At 39.2% G+C, this 19,207-nt stretch overlaps 1 protein-coding gene across 4 annotated transcripts in view; it reads left to right on the forward strand.

The window, feature by feature from the left end:
* SLC44A5 (solute carrier family 44 member 5) overlaps nt 1–19,207 on the forward strand; it is a 427,045-nt gene that overhangs the window by 306,789 nt on the left and 101,049 nt on the right. For all 4 annotated transcript variants that reach the window (XM_059884629.1, XM_024989419.2, NM_001281916.1 and 1 more), the window contains 1 exon segment: nt 3,653–3,726. In XM_059884629.1, coding sequence (XP_059740612.1) covers nt 3,653–3,726 — 74 coding nt within the window.

A 19,207-nucleotide genomic window follows, 5' to 3' on the forward strand; every position in this document is an offset into this window, starting at 1 on the left:
TTAGGTTAGAATTAGGAAGGAAAGGGAGGTCTACAAATGAGTATAGGACTGGGATCCTATTCTTACTATAATTTGGACAAATAAATATAAGATAGCAATGGTACATCTGTAGTTTAACTTTTGAAAATACTTTTATGCCAGGAGTATTTTGAATAACTCTCTGTGTGAGCAACTTGTTTTTTGTAAAAATTGGACTTTGATTTAGAAGGAAGGTAAGGGAGAGGGTTGAGGTATATTTCTCTATAAAACTGTTCTTTCTGTCTTCTTTCTAGGATGCAGTGGGATGCGATCCATTTTTAGATTAGTACACTGGTCCTTAGTTTATACTTACTGTAAAAGTAAAAGTGAACCCAACTGAGGGAAATATACAGTTATGACAGACCTCTAGCTAGAATATGATTCAGAACGATTTTAAACCACAAGCTTGTATCACCCAGTTACCTCTATACTTAAGAGTCTTCAAAATTATCCAAACTAAGTATTTGATTAAAAAAAAAAACTCATTTTCCACAGAACATTTGGGATTGTAAAGATGCCTTGAAATCAAAGAAAGAAACAATGATGATACTTTATAACTTCTAAAATTTGAATTAAGCTTCTGCTGTGTTGCTGACTCCCAAAATGGTACCCAAGCTATATTTTATATTTTTTATATTCAATTTTCCAATAATTTTCTAAGCAGTGACTTTTTTCCAGCAGGGAATATGGAGAGAAATAAGAAGTGGAAAGAAATAGTTGTTTTACACACATACACACACACACACACACCCCTAATTTTAAAAGAAAAAAAAATTAAACAACAAAGGGAATGAAATCACTAGAGGAACAAATTCAGAAACAAGAATTTTTAATTTAGAAAAACTTTCCTACTTTTTGAAACTCTTGAATTCTTCAAACTCTTCCACTTGTTCAATATTCTTCCATGTATAGATACTATGAAATTAACCAGTCTGGCCATGGTGTGTGGTATGGTCCGCTATTTCTCTAAAGTAGTGGTCCAGAAAAGGAAAGTAGATTTGAATACATTATCCTGCCTGGTCCCAGAATAGAATCCCCAGACATCTCAGGGTATGAATTACTGAGAAATGTTATCCCTCTCTGGTGAGAGACTAGACTGCTGGGAGAGTGGATAGAGAGTGGTTGTGTGGTGCACAGTAGCCCCTGGTGCTATGGCATGTTCTTGGTACAAGAAAGAAAGAGAAATCGTAGTATAAATCCCCCTTGTTGTTGTTGTTATAAAACCCCCTATAGACCAAAACTCTGATTGATGCCCTTCATCAGGACCAGTAGCCAAGGACTGTGGGTTTTATTTCTTAGAAATTTCCTTTTGGGCTCTGCTTCTTTCCTTGTGCCTTTTTTTTTTTAATTGGTAAGTTTCTTTTACTCATCTTTCTAGTATGTTTAGCTCTTCCTGTGCTGACTACATAATATAAATAGAAAACATTATAATGCTATATAATTATAGTCATTATAAACATATTATAATGTATATTATCTATGATATAACCATGTAGATACAAACATGTCATACATATAATATTACAGGACACTGGCCAACCTGGCTGGTGCTTCTGACTCTATCCCTCTCTCCTTAGTTATGATTACACACAAAGGCTTTGACAACTTCAAGATTTCTAATAAAAGCTTATCAGTGTTCTAGTTTTCTCTTCCTTAGTTCTTTGCCTGCAGGCAGTCCTTCTTAGGTATCATACTATTTAGCAACTGCCCTGACAGGATGAGAACTGATCTTAAGTAGGATGTGTCAAAATGCAAATAAACCAGATCCTTTCCTCACCCTCCAGCAGGTTTAGCCTTCAATGATTGTTAAACTAAGAAATCTAGATTATCTTTTTTTTCTCTCTTTATATTATTCTTATAGTTCTTCAGTCCCAGTGAAAATTTAAATTCCTGGGTTGAAATTGGATTTAAACAAGTAATGGTTTGTTTCTGAATTGACCATGATTAGCTTTCTCTATGATGGATCCCTTTCCTGTGGTGAGGTGGTATAATAAGGATGTGTGTGGAGTTTTCAATATGACTAATTGGAATCTTTCTAGAAAGTTGTAATCATATTAGAATAACCACTAAGTGAAAAAAGATTGGGCATAGGAGACTTAGATGTTTGTCTGCCTCTGCAACTGCTTCTCTCTCGTGGACCTTATATAAGGCAACTTACCTCACTACCCTGAAAAACCCAAAGGTAGGAAACTCACAAATTTATGTAAGTGAAAACAATAAAAGTATAACAGGGCTTTATCAATATACAAGGTATTACTGTGTCTGTTACTGTACAGTTATTATTCATTATTATTGCTATTACCATCACTAAAAATAGAATGTAACTTCAGCCTGTCTGTGCTAAAAGATTGGAACATATCCATCTAACCTCTAGAACAAGAAGTTTTTGCTATGAAAATTCTCATGTGCATTTTTTAATCCTGTCAAATACATTGATCTGTCTCTTTCCTAATAGATTCTTCATTAAGTTTCAACAATGATTGTATTTTTTCTTACTTTTAAGACAAGTTTTGACCTTCTAGACGCCTTTCAAGCTGAACAAAATTTAATATTGGAAATAGGAAATACTTTAGATGAAAACCTGAGTTTCCCTACTGGATACTGGTTTGACTTGTGATCGCTTAGAAAATTACCATGTCTCTCTGAGCCAAATTTTCTCTAAATCTCATTTCACAATATCCAGCTTACAGAATAAGTCGAAAATTACAGTTTAGAGCATTTCATTTTGTAATGCATTATAGACATTGTTTTTTGAATAGTTGCAACTCTGTTCCTCATAGAAAGCTTATGTAGTCAACCCTTTATTTAATCAGAGTACCCTTTATATGTGCATGTAGAAAGATAATGGAGAGAGAGAGGAATGGAAAAGGCTAATCTTTTCTATTATTATGTCATGTACTGGGAAGCATGAAGGAGAAAATTATAAAATCAAATAGCTTAAATTACAATTTCAAATAAAAGAATTTTTTGATGCTGGTGTACTCTAACTTCTAAAAAATTTTACAAACAAAGAATCAAGAGAATAAATGCTAACAGCTTTGGAGAAACTTCTTTAATCACAGAACTATAACTGCTCTCTGCCGTTTAAGTCTTTGATTGCAGAAATACATTTGATCTACTCTTTAGAATTATTAAGTATAAAAAGGCATATCACTGTTGTTATTATCTTTTGTGTGTTCAGTTGTTCAGTTGTGTGTGACTCTTTGCAACCCCATGGATTGTAGTCTGCCAGGCTCCTCTGTCCATGAGACTTTTCAGGCAAGAATAATGGAGTGGGTTGCCATTTCCTTCTCCAGGGAATATTCCCGACCCAAGGATCAAACCCAGGTGACCTGCATTGCAGGCAGATTCTTTACCGTCTGAGCCACCAGGGAAGCCCAATTATTTTTTTATGCCTTGCTATGTATATTTTTGCAGTAAACACTAGTCATTTTGTATCCCTTTTAATTCTCCGCCCCACTTCTCCCCCCTGCCCCGCCCTACCTTCTAACACCTTCTAATATCATCACTTTGGAGGTTAGGTTTGAACATAAGGACTTGGGGGAGACACGTTTAGTCCATAAGAGGGAGGAAAATGGATGCTATGTGAGTCTTCTCAGGATCCTTTTAATTCATTGTTCCTCTTCATCTTTAGGAGTTGTACAGATGTGCTGTGCTGCATGATCTTCATACTGTTCATTATGGCCTACATTCTTTTAGGACTTGCAGGTGAGTAAGAACAGGTATAGAAGATATTTAACTTTTACTATTTACATGACTAAGCCAGTGTCACATTTTTAACATTAATCATTTCAAAATCCTTCTTCTTATTGATTATTGTCTTTTCTGGAGGGAGTATGCCTCACCAGAACTCATTGGGTAGGAGATGCAATGAAAAATAAACACAGAGCAGTTTATTCAAAGGCAAGTCTATAAATTACTTAGATAAAATTATACAAAAGAAAGAAAAACCCTTATAGTTGCTTTTTAATCATTTTTACTTTTGAAATTTTATTAAGCAGCTAATAAGGTTCACATTATTATTTACTAATTAGAGTTAGGGACTTTTGATGAAAGTGAAAAAGGAGAGTGAGAAACCTGGTTTAAAACTCAACATTTGGAAAACTAAGATCATGGCATCCAGTCCCATGACTTCATGGGAAATAGATGGGGAAACAATGAAAACAGTGACAGACTTTATTTTGGGCTCCAAAATCACCGCAGATGGTGATTTCAGCCATGAAATTAAAAGACACTTGCTAGTTGGAAGAAAAGCTATGACTGACCTAGACAGCATATTAAAAAGCAGAGACATTACTTTGCTGACAAAGGTCCATCTAGTCAACACTATTGTTTTCCAGTAATCATGTATGGATAGGAAAGTTGGACTATAAAGAAAACTGAACACCGAAGAATTGATACTTTTGAATTGTGGCGTTGGAGATGACTCTTGAGATTTCCTTGGACTGCAAGGATATCAAACCTGAATATTCACTGGAAGGACTGATGCTGAAGCTGAAGCTCCAATACTTTGGCCACCTGATGTGAAGAACTGACTCATTGGAAAAGACCCTCATGCTGGGAAAGATTGAAGGCAGGAGGAGAAGGGATGACAGAAGATGAGATGGTTGGATGCATCACCAACTCGATGGACATGAGTTTGAGCAAGCTCTGGGAGTTGGTGATGGACAGGGAGGCCTGGTGTGCTGCAGTCCACGGGGTCACAAAGAGTCAGACATGACTGAGCAACTGAACTGAATAAGGTTCATGTTACTATTTACCAATTAGAATTAGGACCTAGATAAGTCTAAGTAACATATTACCTTTTCTTTTTATAAGCAAATTAAAAAGGAACAATTATTAAGTATTTCACCAAATAGTTTCTTGGCATATAAGAAGTCCTTTTGTCTTTGCCTACCAGAGAAAGATAGCCTGTGGTTCATTGTTAGATTAAAGGTTTTTCTATGGAAGTGAAAATAAAGAGGACAAATAAAGTCTTTGTTTAGGGTTTTTTTTTTTTTTAAACTACCAAAAGGGATCGATCAGTATGGCAGAGTAAGAGGACATGAAACTCACTTTCCCCAACAAACACATCAAAATATATGTACATGTGGGACAGTTTTCACTGGAAACTGGCAGAAAGACTCCAAGGCTGTTAAGATACACATAATTGGGTAGGAAGGGGAAAAAAAGGCAATCAGGTCATGTCATGTGCTCTTGGAGCGGACCTCAGAGGACAAGAAAGATCACACAGGTGGACACTCATCCTGTGAAATAAGCAATGAGAACCACAGATTGCGTGCCCCTGTCCTGGGTTTCTATACAGAGGAGACAAGCCCTCTTGGCTGGTTGAAGGACTGCTGGGGTAACAGGATGCCTGTGGGAAGCCTGGACTACAGCTGTGAGGAGCACTTATATGCTAGCTTGCTCCTGAGGCAGGGTGGAGAGAGGTATGCTCTAGTGGCCACTGGGTTTCCCATAACCTCCTTGGCATGCACAAAAGTTGAGCAAAGGCTTTGGTCCTTCTCATTCCACATCACAATGTATCATTGGATCTGGAGCAGCAATGAGTGGGTAGAAGAAGAAGCTGTGGTGTGCAGAGATGACCTAGTTCCTGGGCATACCCTGGGTGAGAGGGTGCCAGCCACTACTGACCTTACTCAAGCAATACATCTCAAGTAGCTCTCAGGTCTCAGACAGCAGCGGCTCCACCACAGCTTATCCTCAATCATGTGCCAAGTGTCCATGTAGCCCAGTGATGTGGTTTAACAAAAGGGCGGAAATGGTGGAGGCTGAGGACAGTGATATGCTATGAGGGACAAAGGGGAACTTGCACATCAGGTTGTGTCTGAGCCGAAAAAAGGAAACACTTATAGGTGCCTTCCCAGGCAGTGTGTCAGAGATAGCTGGGACCTCCGTCTGCAGACAGTGTGAGCAGAGAGCCCTCACAAGCCCCACTTACCTCAGCACTTCCCTGCTCTAGGGCAAAGGTCCCAGTGCAGATAGAGGGGAAAACATGCTGAAAGGGAACAGAACCAGCTTGGGCTCAACCCTCAGGGTGTCAGATCCAGCAGCTTGGGCTCAGACCCCACCCCTGATTGGACATTGATAGCCACTGAGCAGAAAGTCCTGCCTCACACTGGGCTCCAGCCTTAACTCCTCCATCTCTAGTTCACAGGCTGCAGTCATGTCCATAGTGATTTTGGAGCCCAAGAAAATAAAATCTATCACTGCTTCCACTTTTTCCCCTTTTATTTGCTATGAAGTGATGGGACTGGATCCTAGTTTTTTGAATGTTGAGTTTCAAGCCAGCTTTTTCACTCTCCTCTTTCACCCTCATCAAGGGGCTCTTTAGTTTCTCTTCACTTTCTGCCATTAGAGTGGTATCATCTGCATATGTGAGGTTATAGATATTTCTCCTGGCAATTTTTATTTCAGCTTGTCATTCATCCAGCCCAGCATTTTGCATGATGTACTCTGTATACAAGTTAAATAAGCAAGGTGACAATATACAGCCTTGTACTCCTTTCCCAATTTTGAACCAGCCCATTGTTCCATGTCTAGTTCTAACTGTTGCTTCATGACCCACATACAGGCTTCTTAGGAGACAGGTAAGATGGTCTGGTATTCCTATCTCTTTAAGAATGTTCCACAGTTTGTTGTGATCCACACAGTCTAAGTCTTTAGTGTAGTCAATGAAGAAGAAATGCATGTTTTTCTGGAATTCCCTTGCTTTCTCTATGACTCAATGAATGTTAACAATTTGATCTCTGGTTGTTCTGCCTTTTCTAAACCCATCTGGAAGTTGTCTGGAGCATCTGGAAGTTCTTGTTCACGTACTGTTGAAACCTAGCTTGAAGGATTTTGAGCATAACTTTACTAGCATGTGAAATGAGCATAATTGTAAGATAGTTTGAACATTCTTTGGCATTGCTCTTCTTTGAGATTGGGATGAAAACTGACCTTTTCCAGTCTTGTGGCCACTGCTAAGTTTTCCAAATTTGCTGACATATTGAGTGCAACACTTTAACAGCATCATCTTATAGGATTTGAAATAGTTCAGCTGGAATTCCATCACCTCTACTAGCTTTGTTTGTAGTAATGCTTCCCAAGGCCCACTTGACTTCACATTCCAGGGTGTCTGGCTCTAGGTGAGTACTACACCATCCTGGTTTTCTGGATCACTGAGACCTTTTTGTATAGTTCTTCTGTGTATTCTTGATACCTTTTCTTAATCTCTGCTGCCTCTGTTAGGTCCTTACCATTTCTGTCCTTTATCATGCCCATCCCTGCATGAAATGTATCCTTAATATCTCTAATTTTCTTGAAAGATCTCTACCTTTCCCATTCTATTGTTTTCTCCTATTTCTTTGCATTGTTCACTTAAGAAGGCCTTCATATCTCTCCTTGCTATTCTCTGGAACTCTGCATGTAGTTGGGTATATCTTTCCCTTTCTCCCTTGCTTTTCACTTCTCTTCTTTCCTCAGCTATTTGTAAAGCCCCCTCAGACAACCACTTTGCCTTCTTGCATTTCTTTTTCTTTGGGATGATTTTGGTCCCTGCCTCCTGTACAATGTTACAAACCTCTGTCCATAGTTCTTCAGGCAATCTGTCTACCAGATCTAATCCCTTGAATCTATTTGTCACTACCACTATATAATCATAAGGAATTTGATTTAGATCATGCCTGAATTCCCTAGTGTATTTCCCTACTTTCTTCAATTTAAGCCTGAATTTTGCAATGAGGACCTGATGATCTGAGCCACAGTTAGCTCCAGGTCTTGTTTTTACTGACTGTATAGAGCTTCTCCATCTTCAGCTGCAAAGAACATAATCAATCTGATTTTGGTATTGACCATTTGGTCTTGTATATGTTTAGAGTCATCTCCTGTGTTGTTGGAAGAGGGTGTTTGCTATGACCAGTGTGTTCTCTTGACAAAACTATGTTAGCCTTTGTTCTACTTCATTTTGTACTCTAAGTGCAAACTTGCCTGTTACTCCAGGTATCTCTTGACTTTCTACTTTTGCATTCCAGTCCTGGACCTATGATGAAAAGGACAGCTCTTTTTTGGTGTTCATTCTAGAAGGTCTTGTAGGTTTATAGAACTGGTCAATCAACTTCAGGTTCTTCAGCGTCAGTGGCGGGGACATAGACTTGGATTACTGTGATGTTAAATGGTTTGCCTTAGAATGAACTGAGGTTATTCTGTCGTTTTTGAGATTGCACCCAAGTACTGCATTTTGGACTCTTTTGTAGAAGGTCCCAAACATGATGAACCTAAAATAGACCCATACCAAGACATATCATAATTCAAATGGCAGAAGTCAAAAGTAAGAGAGAATATTTAAGGCAGCAAGAGAAAACAAAGAGTCATATGCAAGGGAATTCTTATAGGCTATCAGCTGATTTCTCCACAGAAACTTTTCAGGCCAGAAGGAAGTGGCATGATATGTACAGAGTGCTGAAGGGAAAATCCTGCAATATAAAATACTCTAACCAACAAGATTATCATTTTTAAAAAAGGAAATGTTAAAGGCTCTTCTCTAAGTGGAAAAGAAGTAAGAATGTTAAAAAGAAAATCTCCCCAGGAAAGGTAAATATGTAATAAAAACTGATGACCAACTGCCGGGGTCCAGCCCTGGTGGATCCAGGGAATTCGAAGGGGAGACGGCTTAGGCGATCGGGAAACAGCAGCTTATTTAAATGTTAATTAAATATATAAAGAGTGGTTAAATAAGGATAGCTCAGTGAGGAAATTCAGTGGAGGAAAGAGGCTGAATAATTCAGCCAGAAGGTGAGAGAAAGAATGACATGGGGAGACCCAGCTTCGGTGAACAAGGCCCACATTTTATTTTCCAAAGTAGTTTTTATACCTTAGGTTATGCATAGAGGATAATGGAGGAAGGGGTAGAGTCAAGCAGTAAGCCAGGCTTTCTTCCTGCAAACTTATCATATGCAAAAGTTTAGGTGATTTGCATCATCTTCTGGCCTGGAGGCCTGTTAACATTTTAAGACCCTTTCTTCAGAAAACTTATTTTTCTCTAAAGGTGATTAATCAGGCGCCACCCTCCAAAAGCATTAGATAAAGTTGCATTCCTATAGGGCAAAGGTGTGGTGGGCTATAACAAGAAAAAGAATTAACTCAAGGGTCCAAGGTTACAAACATTAAAGCTACTACTTACACCAATTATATTAATCAATACACTGCCAAGGACACAGTAGGTAAGGGATATGGAGACTTAGCAGCAAACATTGGCCCAACAAGTGAAAAACCCTTCACCAATACAATTTCTAATCAATCTTTTAACTGCTCAAAGGAATCTGTATTTAGACAGTTTAGAACATCTCATGCCTCTCACGGTTGGGAGGTTCTGAACAATCACATGTGGCCGGAAAAACCTATTCAGGCAGGTTAGAGGACTTCCAAAGGAGTTTGTAGGTTGAAACACTATCATACCCAGGAACTTTATTAACTGGAGCTGTAAGTTAACTCTTTTTCAGAGAGAAGTGGTGGGGGACAGCCCCCCGTAAAGTCAGAGGTGTAGGTGAGAGCACAAAGCAGTAAAGTAGGCAGACTCTGGTTTTGGGGGTAGATGCTCGAGAATTTCCAGGGGGATTCCTGAGGCTCAGTCCCGCCTTTGCATATGCCGGGCCTCCTTCCTCATGACCTTTGCCACAGGCGAGTTCCTCACGCTGGCTCCCGGCAACCAACTACTTACATAAGCCAATAGGAAGTCTAAAAGACAGATAAAGCAACTATAACTATTATAAACAGTTAAGAGATAAATTTGGCCTTGGAATACAAAATGAAGCAGGGCAAAGGCTAATAGACTTTTGCCAAGAGAACACACTGGTCATAGCAAACACCCTCTTCCAGCAACACAAGGGAAGACTCTACACATGGACATCACCAGATGGTCAATACCAAAATCCGATTGATTATATTCTTTGCAGCCAAAGATGGAGAAGCTCTATACAGTCAGCAAAAACAAGACCAGGAGCTGACTGTGGATCAGATCATGAACTCCTTATTGCCAAATTCAGACATAAATTGAAGAAAGTAGGGAAAACCACTAGACCATTCAGGTATGAGCTACATCAAATCCCTTACAATTATACAATGGAAGTGACAAATAGATTCAAGGGATCAGATCTGATAGACAGAATGCCTGAAGAACTATGGATGGAGGTTTGTGACATTGTACAGGGGGCAGTGATCAAGACCATCCCCATGAAAAAGAAATGCAGAAAGGCAAAATGGTTGTCTGAGAAGGCCTTACAAATAGCTGAGAAAAGAAAAGAAGTGAAAGGCAAAGGAGAAAAGGAAAGATATATCCACTTGAATGCAGAGTTCAAAAAGAATAGCAAGGAGAGATAAGAAAGCCTTCCTCAGTGATCAATGCAAAGAAATAGAGGAAAACAATAGAACGGGAAAGACTAGACATTTATTCAAGAAAATTAGAGATACCAAGGGAACATTTCATGCAAAGATGGGCATAATAAAGGACAGAAATGGTATGGACCTAACAGAAGCAGAAGATATTAAAATGAGGTAGCAAGAATACACAGAACTATACAAAAAAGATCTTCATGACCCAGATAATCACGATGGTATGATCACTCACCTGGAATGCAAAGTCAAGTGGGCCTTGGGAAGTATCACTACGAACAAAGCTAGTGGAATTCCAGTTGAGCTATTTCAAACCCTAAAAGATGATTCTGTAAAAGTGCTGCACTTAATATGCCAGCAAATTTGGAAAACTCAGCAGTGGCCACAAGACTAGAAAAGGTCAGTTTTCATTTCAATCCCAAAGTAAGGCAATGCCAAAGAATGCTCAAACTATCACACAATTGCACTCATCTCACATTCTAGCAAAGAAATGCTCAAAATTCTCCAAGCCAGGCTTCAACAGTACATGAACCGTGAACTTTCAGTGTTCAGGCTGGATTTAGAAAAGGCAGAGGAACCAGAGGTCAAATTGCCAAGATCCACTGGATCATTGAAAAAGCAAGAGGGTTCCAGAAAAACATCTATTTCTGCTTTATTGACTATGCCAAATCCTTTGATTGTGTGGATCACCACAAACTGTGGAAAATTCTTAAAAAGATGGGGATACCAGAACACCTGACCTTCCTCCTGAGAAATCTGTATGTAGGTCAAGAAGCAACAGTTAGAACTGGACATGGAACAACTGACTGGTTCCAAATTGGGAAAGGAGTACATCAGTGCTGTATATTGTCACTGTGCTTATTTAACTTACATGCAGAATACATCATGAGAAATGCTGGACTGGATGAAGCAAAAGCTGGAATCAAGATTGCTGAGAGGGAAATATCAAAAACCTTAGATATGCAGATGACACCACCCTTATGGCAGAAAGTGAAGAAGAATTAAAGAGCCTCTTGATGAAAAAGTGAAAGAGGAGAGTGAAAAAGTTGGCTTAAAGCTCAACATTCAGAAAACTAAGATCATGGCATCTGGTCCCATCACTTCATGACAAATAGATGGGGAAAAATGGAAACAGTGGCAGACTTTATCTTTGGGGGCTCCAAAATCACTGTAGATGGTGACTGCAGCCATGAAATTAAAAGACACTTACTCCTTGGAAGGAAAGTTATGACCAACCTAGAGAGCATATTGAAAAGCATAGACAGTACTTTGCCAACAAATTTCCATCTAGTGAAAGCTATGGTTTTTCTAGAAGTCATGTATGGATGTCAGAGTTGGACTATAAAGAAAGCTGAGCACTGAAAAATTGATGTTTTTGAACTGTGGTGTTGGAGAAGGCTCTTGAGAGTCCCTTGGACTGCAAGGAGATCAAACCAGTCCATCCTAAAGGAAATTAGTCCTGAATATTCATTGGAAGGACTGATGCTGAAGCTGAAATTCCAATTTTTTGGCCACCTGATGTGAAGAGCTGACTCATTTGAAAAGACCCTTATGCTGGGAAAGATTGAAGGCAGGAGGAGAATGGGACTACAGAGAATGAAATGGCTGGATGGCATCACTGACTGAATGGATATGAGTTTGAGTAAACTCTGGGAGTTGGTGATAGACATGGAGGTCTGGCGTGCTGCAGTGCACGGGGTCTCAAAGAGTCAGACACGACTTTGTGACTGAACTGAACTGAAGAGATAAACATGAAGATGTAAAATATGACATCATTAGCACAAAATGTGGGTGAAGGAGTGAAAAAAAATTTGATATTTTAGAATGTACTTGATCTTAAATGACTACCAATTAAAACAAGTTGATATTATTATATATCAACATATATGAACCAAATAGTAAGCACAAATAAAAAATCTGTAATAGTTCCATGAAAGTTGAAAGGAATGGAAAACTCACATACTAATAAAAAAAATCATCAAACCCCAAGAGAAGAAACAAAATGAAGAAATATGAACAGAGAATAACTATAAAAACAACTGGAGAACAAGTAATAAAATGGCTGTAAGTACACACCTATCAATAATTGCTTTAAATGTCAATTAACTAAATGCTCCAGTCAGAAGACACAGGGTAGCTGATTGGATTTTCAAAAAGATCCTCCTGTGTGCTGCCTGTAGGAGATTCACTTTAGAGCTAAAGGCACACAGAGACTGAAAGGCCGGCAAGGGAAAAAGATATTTCATACAAATAGAAATGGCAAGAAAGTGTGAGTAATAATTTCATACTGGAAAAAATGACTTCAAAACAAAGGCTATTTCAAACAACAAGGAAGGGCATTATATAATGATAAAAGTCTTGATACAAGAAGAAGATATTTGTTAACATATGTGCACCCAACCTCAGTTCAGTTCAGTTCAATTCAGTCGCTCAGTCGTGTCCGACTCTTTGCGACCCCATGAATCGCAGCACGCCAGGCCTCCCTGTCCATCACCAACTCCCGGAGTTCACTCAGACTCATGTCCATCGAGTCAGTGATGCCATCCAGCCATCTCATCCTCTGTCGTCCCCTTCTCCTCCTTCCCCCAATCCCTCCCAGCATCAGAGTCTTTTCCAATGAGTCAACTCTTTGCATGAAGTGGCCAAAGTACTGGAGTTTCAGCTTTAGCATCATTCCTTCCAAAGAAATCCCAGGGCTGATCTCCTTCAGAATGGACTGGTTGGATCTCCTTGCAGTCCAAGGGACTCTCAAGAGTCTTCAACACCACAGTTCCAAAGCACCCAACCTAGGAGTGTCTAAATATATAAAGTAAATACTGTCCTGTATAAAAGGAAAAATTGATAATAACAAAATGATATTAGGAAACTTTAACATCACACTGATACCAGTGGATCATCCAAACAAAAAATAAATCAGGAAACAATGTCTTAAATGACACAGTAGAGCAGCTAGACTTAATTGGTATGTAGAGAACATTCCATCCAAAACAGCAGAACATTCTTTGCAAGTGCACACAGAATTTTCCCCAGGATGGATCACATCCTAAGCCACAAAACAAGCCTCAACAAATTTAGGAGGATATAAATTATACCAAGCATTTATTTCAACCATAACAGTGTAAAATTAGAAATTAATTACATAAAGAAAAATGAGAAAAGAACAGATATGTGGAGACTAAACAACATGCTACCAAAAAGCCAATGGGTCAATGAGAAAAATCAGAGAGGAAATCAGAAAATACCTTGAGAAAAATGAAAGTAGAAATACAACCTTCAAAAATCTGTAGGGTGCAGTTAAAGCAATTCTATGAAGAAAAATCTCAAACAGCCTAACCTACCACCTAAAGGAATTAGTAAAAGAAGAATAAACAGAACCTAAAGTCAGCAGAAGAAAGGAAATATTAAAGAACAGAGAGGAAATGAATAAAATAGGAATTTGTAAATCAGCTACACTTTGATTAAAAAAAAACTACCAAAGGAACTGGTGTGAATATTTTGCATAAAAAGACTTCACCATTGCCTATGAATAGTATCACTTTATTGCCAGAGACTTACATCCTATCCCTTCAATGTTGACTTAGGAAACTTTACTGTATTATTATTATTAGGGTGGGGACTGTAAAGTCAGATGATAATTTCTAGTAAAAATAATTAATGCCTAGACTTAATGTGTATAGATTGTCCAGCAGTAAAAAGGCAGTGCCTATCTAGAGAACAATGGAAAATATTCTTCTCTGTTCTTCAGTTTTATCTTCCAATAAAGAGAAATACTTGGAGAACAGTAATTGATAGTAATTTCCAAAAGATCATCTGAGTAATACTGTGCAAAAGCTACACATAACTGGAGAATGTAAAAAAAAAAAAATACGGCAGGAAGATAGGGAAAGAGAAGAACCAAGGAATATAAACCACAAAACCAAATAAAGCACTATAAGTTCTTCAGAAGATTCCTTTGGTATTTCTTTTATACATCTTAATTTCTAAACATTTATGTAGTAGTAGTATAATACATTGGAGAAGGATATGGCAATCCACTCCAGTATTTTTGCTGGAGAATCCCATGGACAGAGCAGTCTGATGGGCTATAGTCCATAGGGTCTGCAAAGAGTCGAACACGACTGAAGCAACTTAGTATGCATTCATGCAAGCACAATACATAAATGAATAAATTGAATATTAAAACAAAGTGAATTTTTTTATTATACAACCAATAGTATTTTAGCATCTCCAAGTTTGGGACACATGTTTGTCCTTGTCATTTTTTTGTTTGTTTTTACTTTTTGTCATATAGTTGAAATATGTCATATGGGAGAAAAGATTTGGAGTCAAGCAGATCTAGGGCTTCCTCATATGGTTTGGTGGACATAAGCTACTTTCTTAATCTCAATTTTCTCATCTGTAAAATAGGGAAACACTACCCAATTTGGAGGGCTGTTATGAGGAGTAAATGAAATAATATCCAGCTATACCAATGCTGCTGCTGCTAAGTCGCTTCAGTCGTGTCCGTCTCTGTGCGATCCCATAGACGGCAGCCCACCAGGCTCCCCCATCCCTGGGATTCTCCAGGCAAGAACAGTGGAGTGGGTTGCCATTTCCTTCTCCAATGCATGAAAGTGAAAAGTGAAAGTGAAGTCGCTCAGTCGCGTCCGACTCTTAGCAACCCCATGGACTGCAGCCTACCAGGCTCCTCCGTCCATGGGATTCTCCAGACAAGAGTACTGGAGTGGGGTGCCATTGCCTTCTCCGAGCTATACCAATAATCTACATAATAGTACAAAGCAGTATTTCATTTGCTACCATTGTATAATCTAGTTGTTCTGAATTTTAATAAATTGCTTTTAAATGTAATTTACTATATTGTTTCTATAGCAACCCATAATTTTTGTTATTAAAGTTTGAATGCATGCAGGAACTTCATAAGGATCTCTTACTGTGTCTGAAATCTTTCCATTAGGAGACCTTATGTCATAATTGAGTTTCTCCTCTCCATCTCAGAGCCAGTCTCTTGTAATCCATGGAGAAATGCCTTCCGTCCTTATCTAGAGCTGGGCATGCCACTGCCACTCTCTCCCTTGTCAGCACAGTAGAACGCACAGTAGAATGTGTCATTGCCTCTGAAACAAGATGAGAAATTTGCCTTTTTGTTTAAGATCTCCAGATTCAGTGTGTAAATGCCTTAACTCACACAGGGAAATTGGGACACAAATGTTCCTCAGTGAAAAATTGTGTTCAATATTGGATTTAGTGTTTCCTCTAAATTAATCCTTATGCCACTAATTAAAATGTTGTTGTTCAGTTGCTAAGTTGTGTCCAACTCTTTGAGACCTCATGTATTGCAGCACACCAGGCTTCCTTGCCCTTCACTATCTCCCAGAGTTTTCTCAAACTCATGGCCATTGAGTCAGTGATGCCATCCAACCATCTCATTCTATCACCCCCTTCTCCTCCTGCCCTCAGTCTTTCCCAGCATCATGGTCTTTTCCAATGAGTTGGCTCTTAAAAGCCATTCTAGTCTAAGACAAATTTAGCTCTTCTAATACCGGACTAAAAGAAGAATGAAGGAAAACACTTGGCAGATGTTAATAGAAATGGTTAAGATTTTTTTTTAACGTAAAAGAATGTACACCTTCACTTGAAGAAAGTTAAAGCTGTCAGTTTTACTGTTGTGTTGTAAGTAGTTTTGCATCTTGTGTTAGATCAGGACCCTCTTAGGCTTATCTTTCATCCTTGTGCTTTTTATAAGGAATGTTACCATGAAAGAGACAGGTTTCTTACAAATTCTACCAAGGGAAAACAAAGCAACAAAACTGTTCTTTGCCCTGTGTGTAGAATATGGCCAGCTAGGGTAACACTTGGATGCAAAAAAGACAGTTGACATTCGACTGATGAAAGGCAGAACCTCTGTTTAAGTGGGCGAAGTGGAGTCTGGGTAGATGGTAATCAAATCTCCTTGAAAGATCAAACTAACATTTATGATAATAGCCCTCTTTTGTCCTCCTTCACTGATGGGTGCTGTTCAATTATTGCACTAACTGGAAAAAAGAGTAGGAATATTTATTATGCAAATTGTTCTTGCTATCCTTGTGCTAACATTATATATACAATGATAGCACAATTTTAACACTGAATAATTTTTTATTTCTTTTCAAATGGATTTCCGATTGAAAGAGTTAGTTTTTTCATTGTTGTATTTACATGAGAAGCAATTATAGTTAGGGTTCAAAGCTTGTTTTTGGTTTTCTTTTTTAATCTTCCTCAGGAATAATTAATTATTCCTATTAGTTGAGAAGACAGGAAAGTAAATTAATGTGAGCAAGCCTAGGCTCTGTTACTATCCTGTAAGAAACTGAGGCAACGTGGAGATGACATATGTAGGTGTCCTAGTTACTAGGCTGGGTGAGCTCCTACAGTTAGTGTGTACTGTCAGCCTGTGTACTGTACAGTCAGTAGGGTTTTCAGATGATTGAAGCCCACTCAACATTTGACTGCGTGAGAGACCTCCAAGGGGCTCAGCTGAGCCTTCTCCAAATTCCTAACTCCTAAAATCCTGAGCAAATTAAAATTGTTGTATTAAGCCTGTGGGCTTGGGGGTGCAAAAATAGATAAAACAAAATCTGATACCTGGAAGTGGGATGCTGGCTTAACAAAATCTAAAATGTGGGCATTCATTTTGGAGAACAGGTGGTATTCAGAAGCCTAGTGAATTTTGAGGTTGTTGATGAAAGTTTGATGGAAAATGAGGACATGTAATTGGAAACATGAGGAAAGGGCACTTTGCTATGTGGTGGTTAAAGTTTGGCAACACTGTTGCCAATGGTGGTGTGGAAAGAAGGAAATACAGGTAATGAATTCAATGATCTAGCTAAGGAGACCATCCTTAAGAGATGAACCAGTCCTGAAGAGCCTCATCTACCCTTGGACCTGACTTAGGTGATGATATTCAGACCTTGAGTCTGAGCCTGATATTGTAACTGGATGAGGTTTCCGGGGATCCTGGGAGAGTAAAAGTGTATTTGATTGTGGAGGGAATGTAAAAATTTTGCCTAGTCTTAACAAGTGGTTGCAAACTCTTTGCCACTCCATCAAGAGATGGAGTCTTCATTCTTGCCCATTGAATTTAGTGAAATTAGGGATTTCTTCTCTAACAGAGAATGAATCAAGCCAAAATACAACAGTAAAGGGCTTTGATGTGCAGGTAATTTATTCAGTTCAGTTCAGTCGCTCAGTCATGTCCAACTCTTTTCGACCCCATGAATTGCAGCACGCCAGGCCTCCCTGTCCATCACCAACTCCCAGAGTTCACTGAGACTCACGTCCATCGAGTCAGTGATGCCATCCAGCCAACCCATCCTCTGTCATCTCCGTTTCCTCGTGCCCCCAATCCCTCCCAGCATCAGAGTCTTTTCCAATGAGTCAACTCTTCACATGAGGTAGCCAAAGTATTGGAGTTTCAGCTTTTAGCATCATTCCTTCCAAAGAACACCCAGGACTGATATCCTTTAGAATGGACTGGTTGGATCTCCTTGCAGTCCAAGGGACTCTCGAGTCTTCTCCAACACCACAGTTCAAAAGCATCAATTCTTCGGTGCTTAGCTTTCTTCACAGTTCAACTCTCACATCCATACATGACCACTGGAAAAACCATAGCCTTGACTAGACGGACCTTTGTTGGCAAAGTAATGTCTCTGCTTTTCAATATGCTATCTAGGTTGGTCATAACTTTCCTTCCAAGGAGTAAGCATCTTTTAATTTCATGGCTGCAGTCACCATCTGCAGTGATTTTGGAGCCCCCCAAAAATGAAGTCTGACACAGTTTCCACTGTTTCCCCATCTGTTTGCCATGAAGTAATGGGACCAGATGCCATGATCTTAGTTTTCTGAATGTTGAGCTTTAAGCCAACTTTTTCACTCTCAGTTTCATCAGGAGGCTTTTTAGTTCCTCTTCACTTTCTGCCATAAGGGTGGTGTCATCTGCATATCTGAGGTGATTGATATTTCTCCCAGCAATCTTGATTCCAGCTCATGCTTCTTCCAGCCCAGCATTTCTCATTATGTACTCTGCATAGAAGTTAAATAAGCAGGGTGACAATATACAGCCTTGACGTACTCCTTTTGCTCTTTGGAACCAGTCTGTTGTTCCATGTCCAGTTCTAACTGTTGCTTCCTGACCTGCATATAGGTTTCTCAAGAGGCAGGTCAGGTGGTCTGGTATTCCCAACTCTTTCAGGATTTTCCACAGTGTATTGTGATCCATACAGTCAAAGACTTTGGCATAGTCAATAAAGCAGAAATAGATGTTTTTCTGGAACTCTTCCTTTTTCCATGATCCAGCAGATGTTGGCAATTTGATCTCTGGAATGGGTGAATTTAACTCAGATGACTATTATATCTACTACTGTGGGCAGGAATCCCTTAGAAGAAATGGAGTAGCCATCATGATCAACGAAAGGGTCTGAAATGCAAGTAATTTATCAGTTCAGTTCAGTCTCTCAGTCGTGTCCAACTCTTTGCGACCCCATGAATTGCAGCACACCAGGCCTCCCTGTCTATCACCAACTCCCGGAGTTCACTCAGACTCACGTCCATCGAGTCAGTGATGCCATCCAGCCATCTCATCCTCTGTCGTCCCCTTCTCCTCCTGCCCCCAATCCCTCCCAGCATCAGAGTCTTTTCCAATGAGTCAACTCTTTGCATGAAGTGGCCAAAGTACTGGAGCTTCAGCTTTAGCATCATTCCTTCCAAAGAAATCCCAGGGCTGATCTCCAGAATGGGCTGGTTGGATCTCCTTGCAGTCCAAGGGACTCTCAAGAGTCTTCTC

The sequence above is a fragment of the Bos taurus genome, chromosome 3, assembly GCF_002263795.3.
Source record: "Bos taurus isolate L1 Dominette 01449 registration number 42190680 breed Hereford chromosome 3, ARS-UCD2.0, whole genome shotgun sequence".
In the NCBI taxonomy this organism is placed as follows: domain Eukaryota; kingdom Metazoa; phylum Chordata; class Mammalia; order Artiodactyla; family Bovidae; genus Bos; species Bos taurus.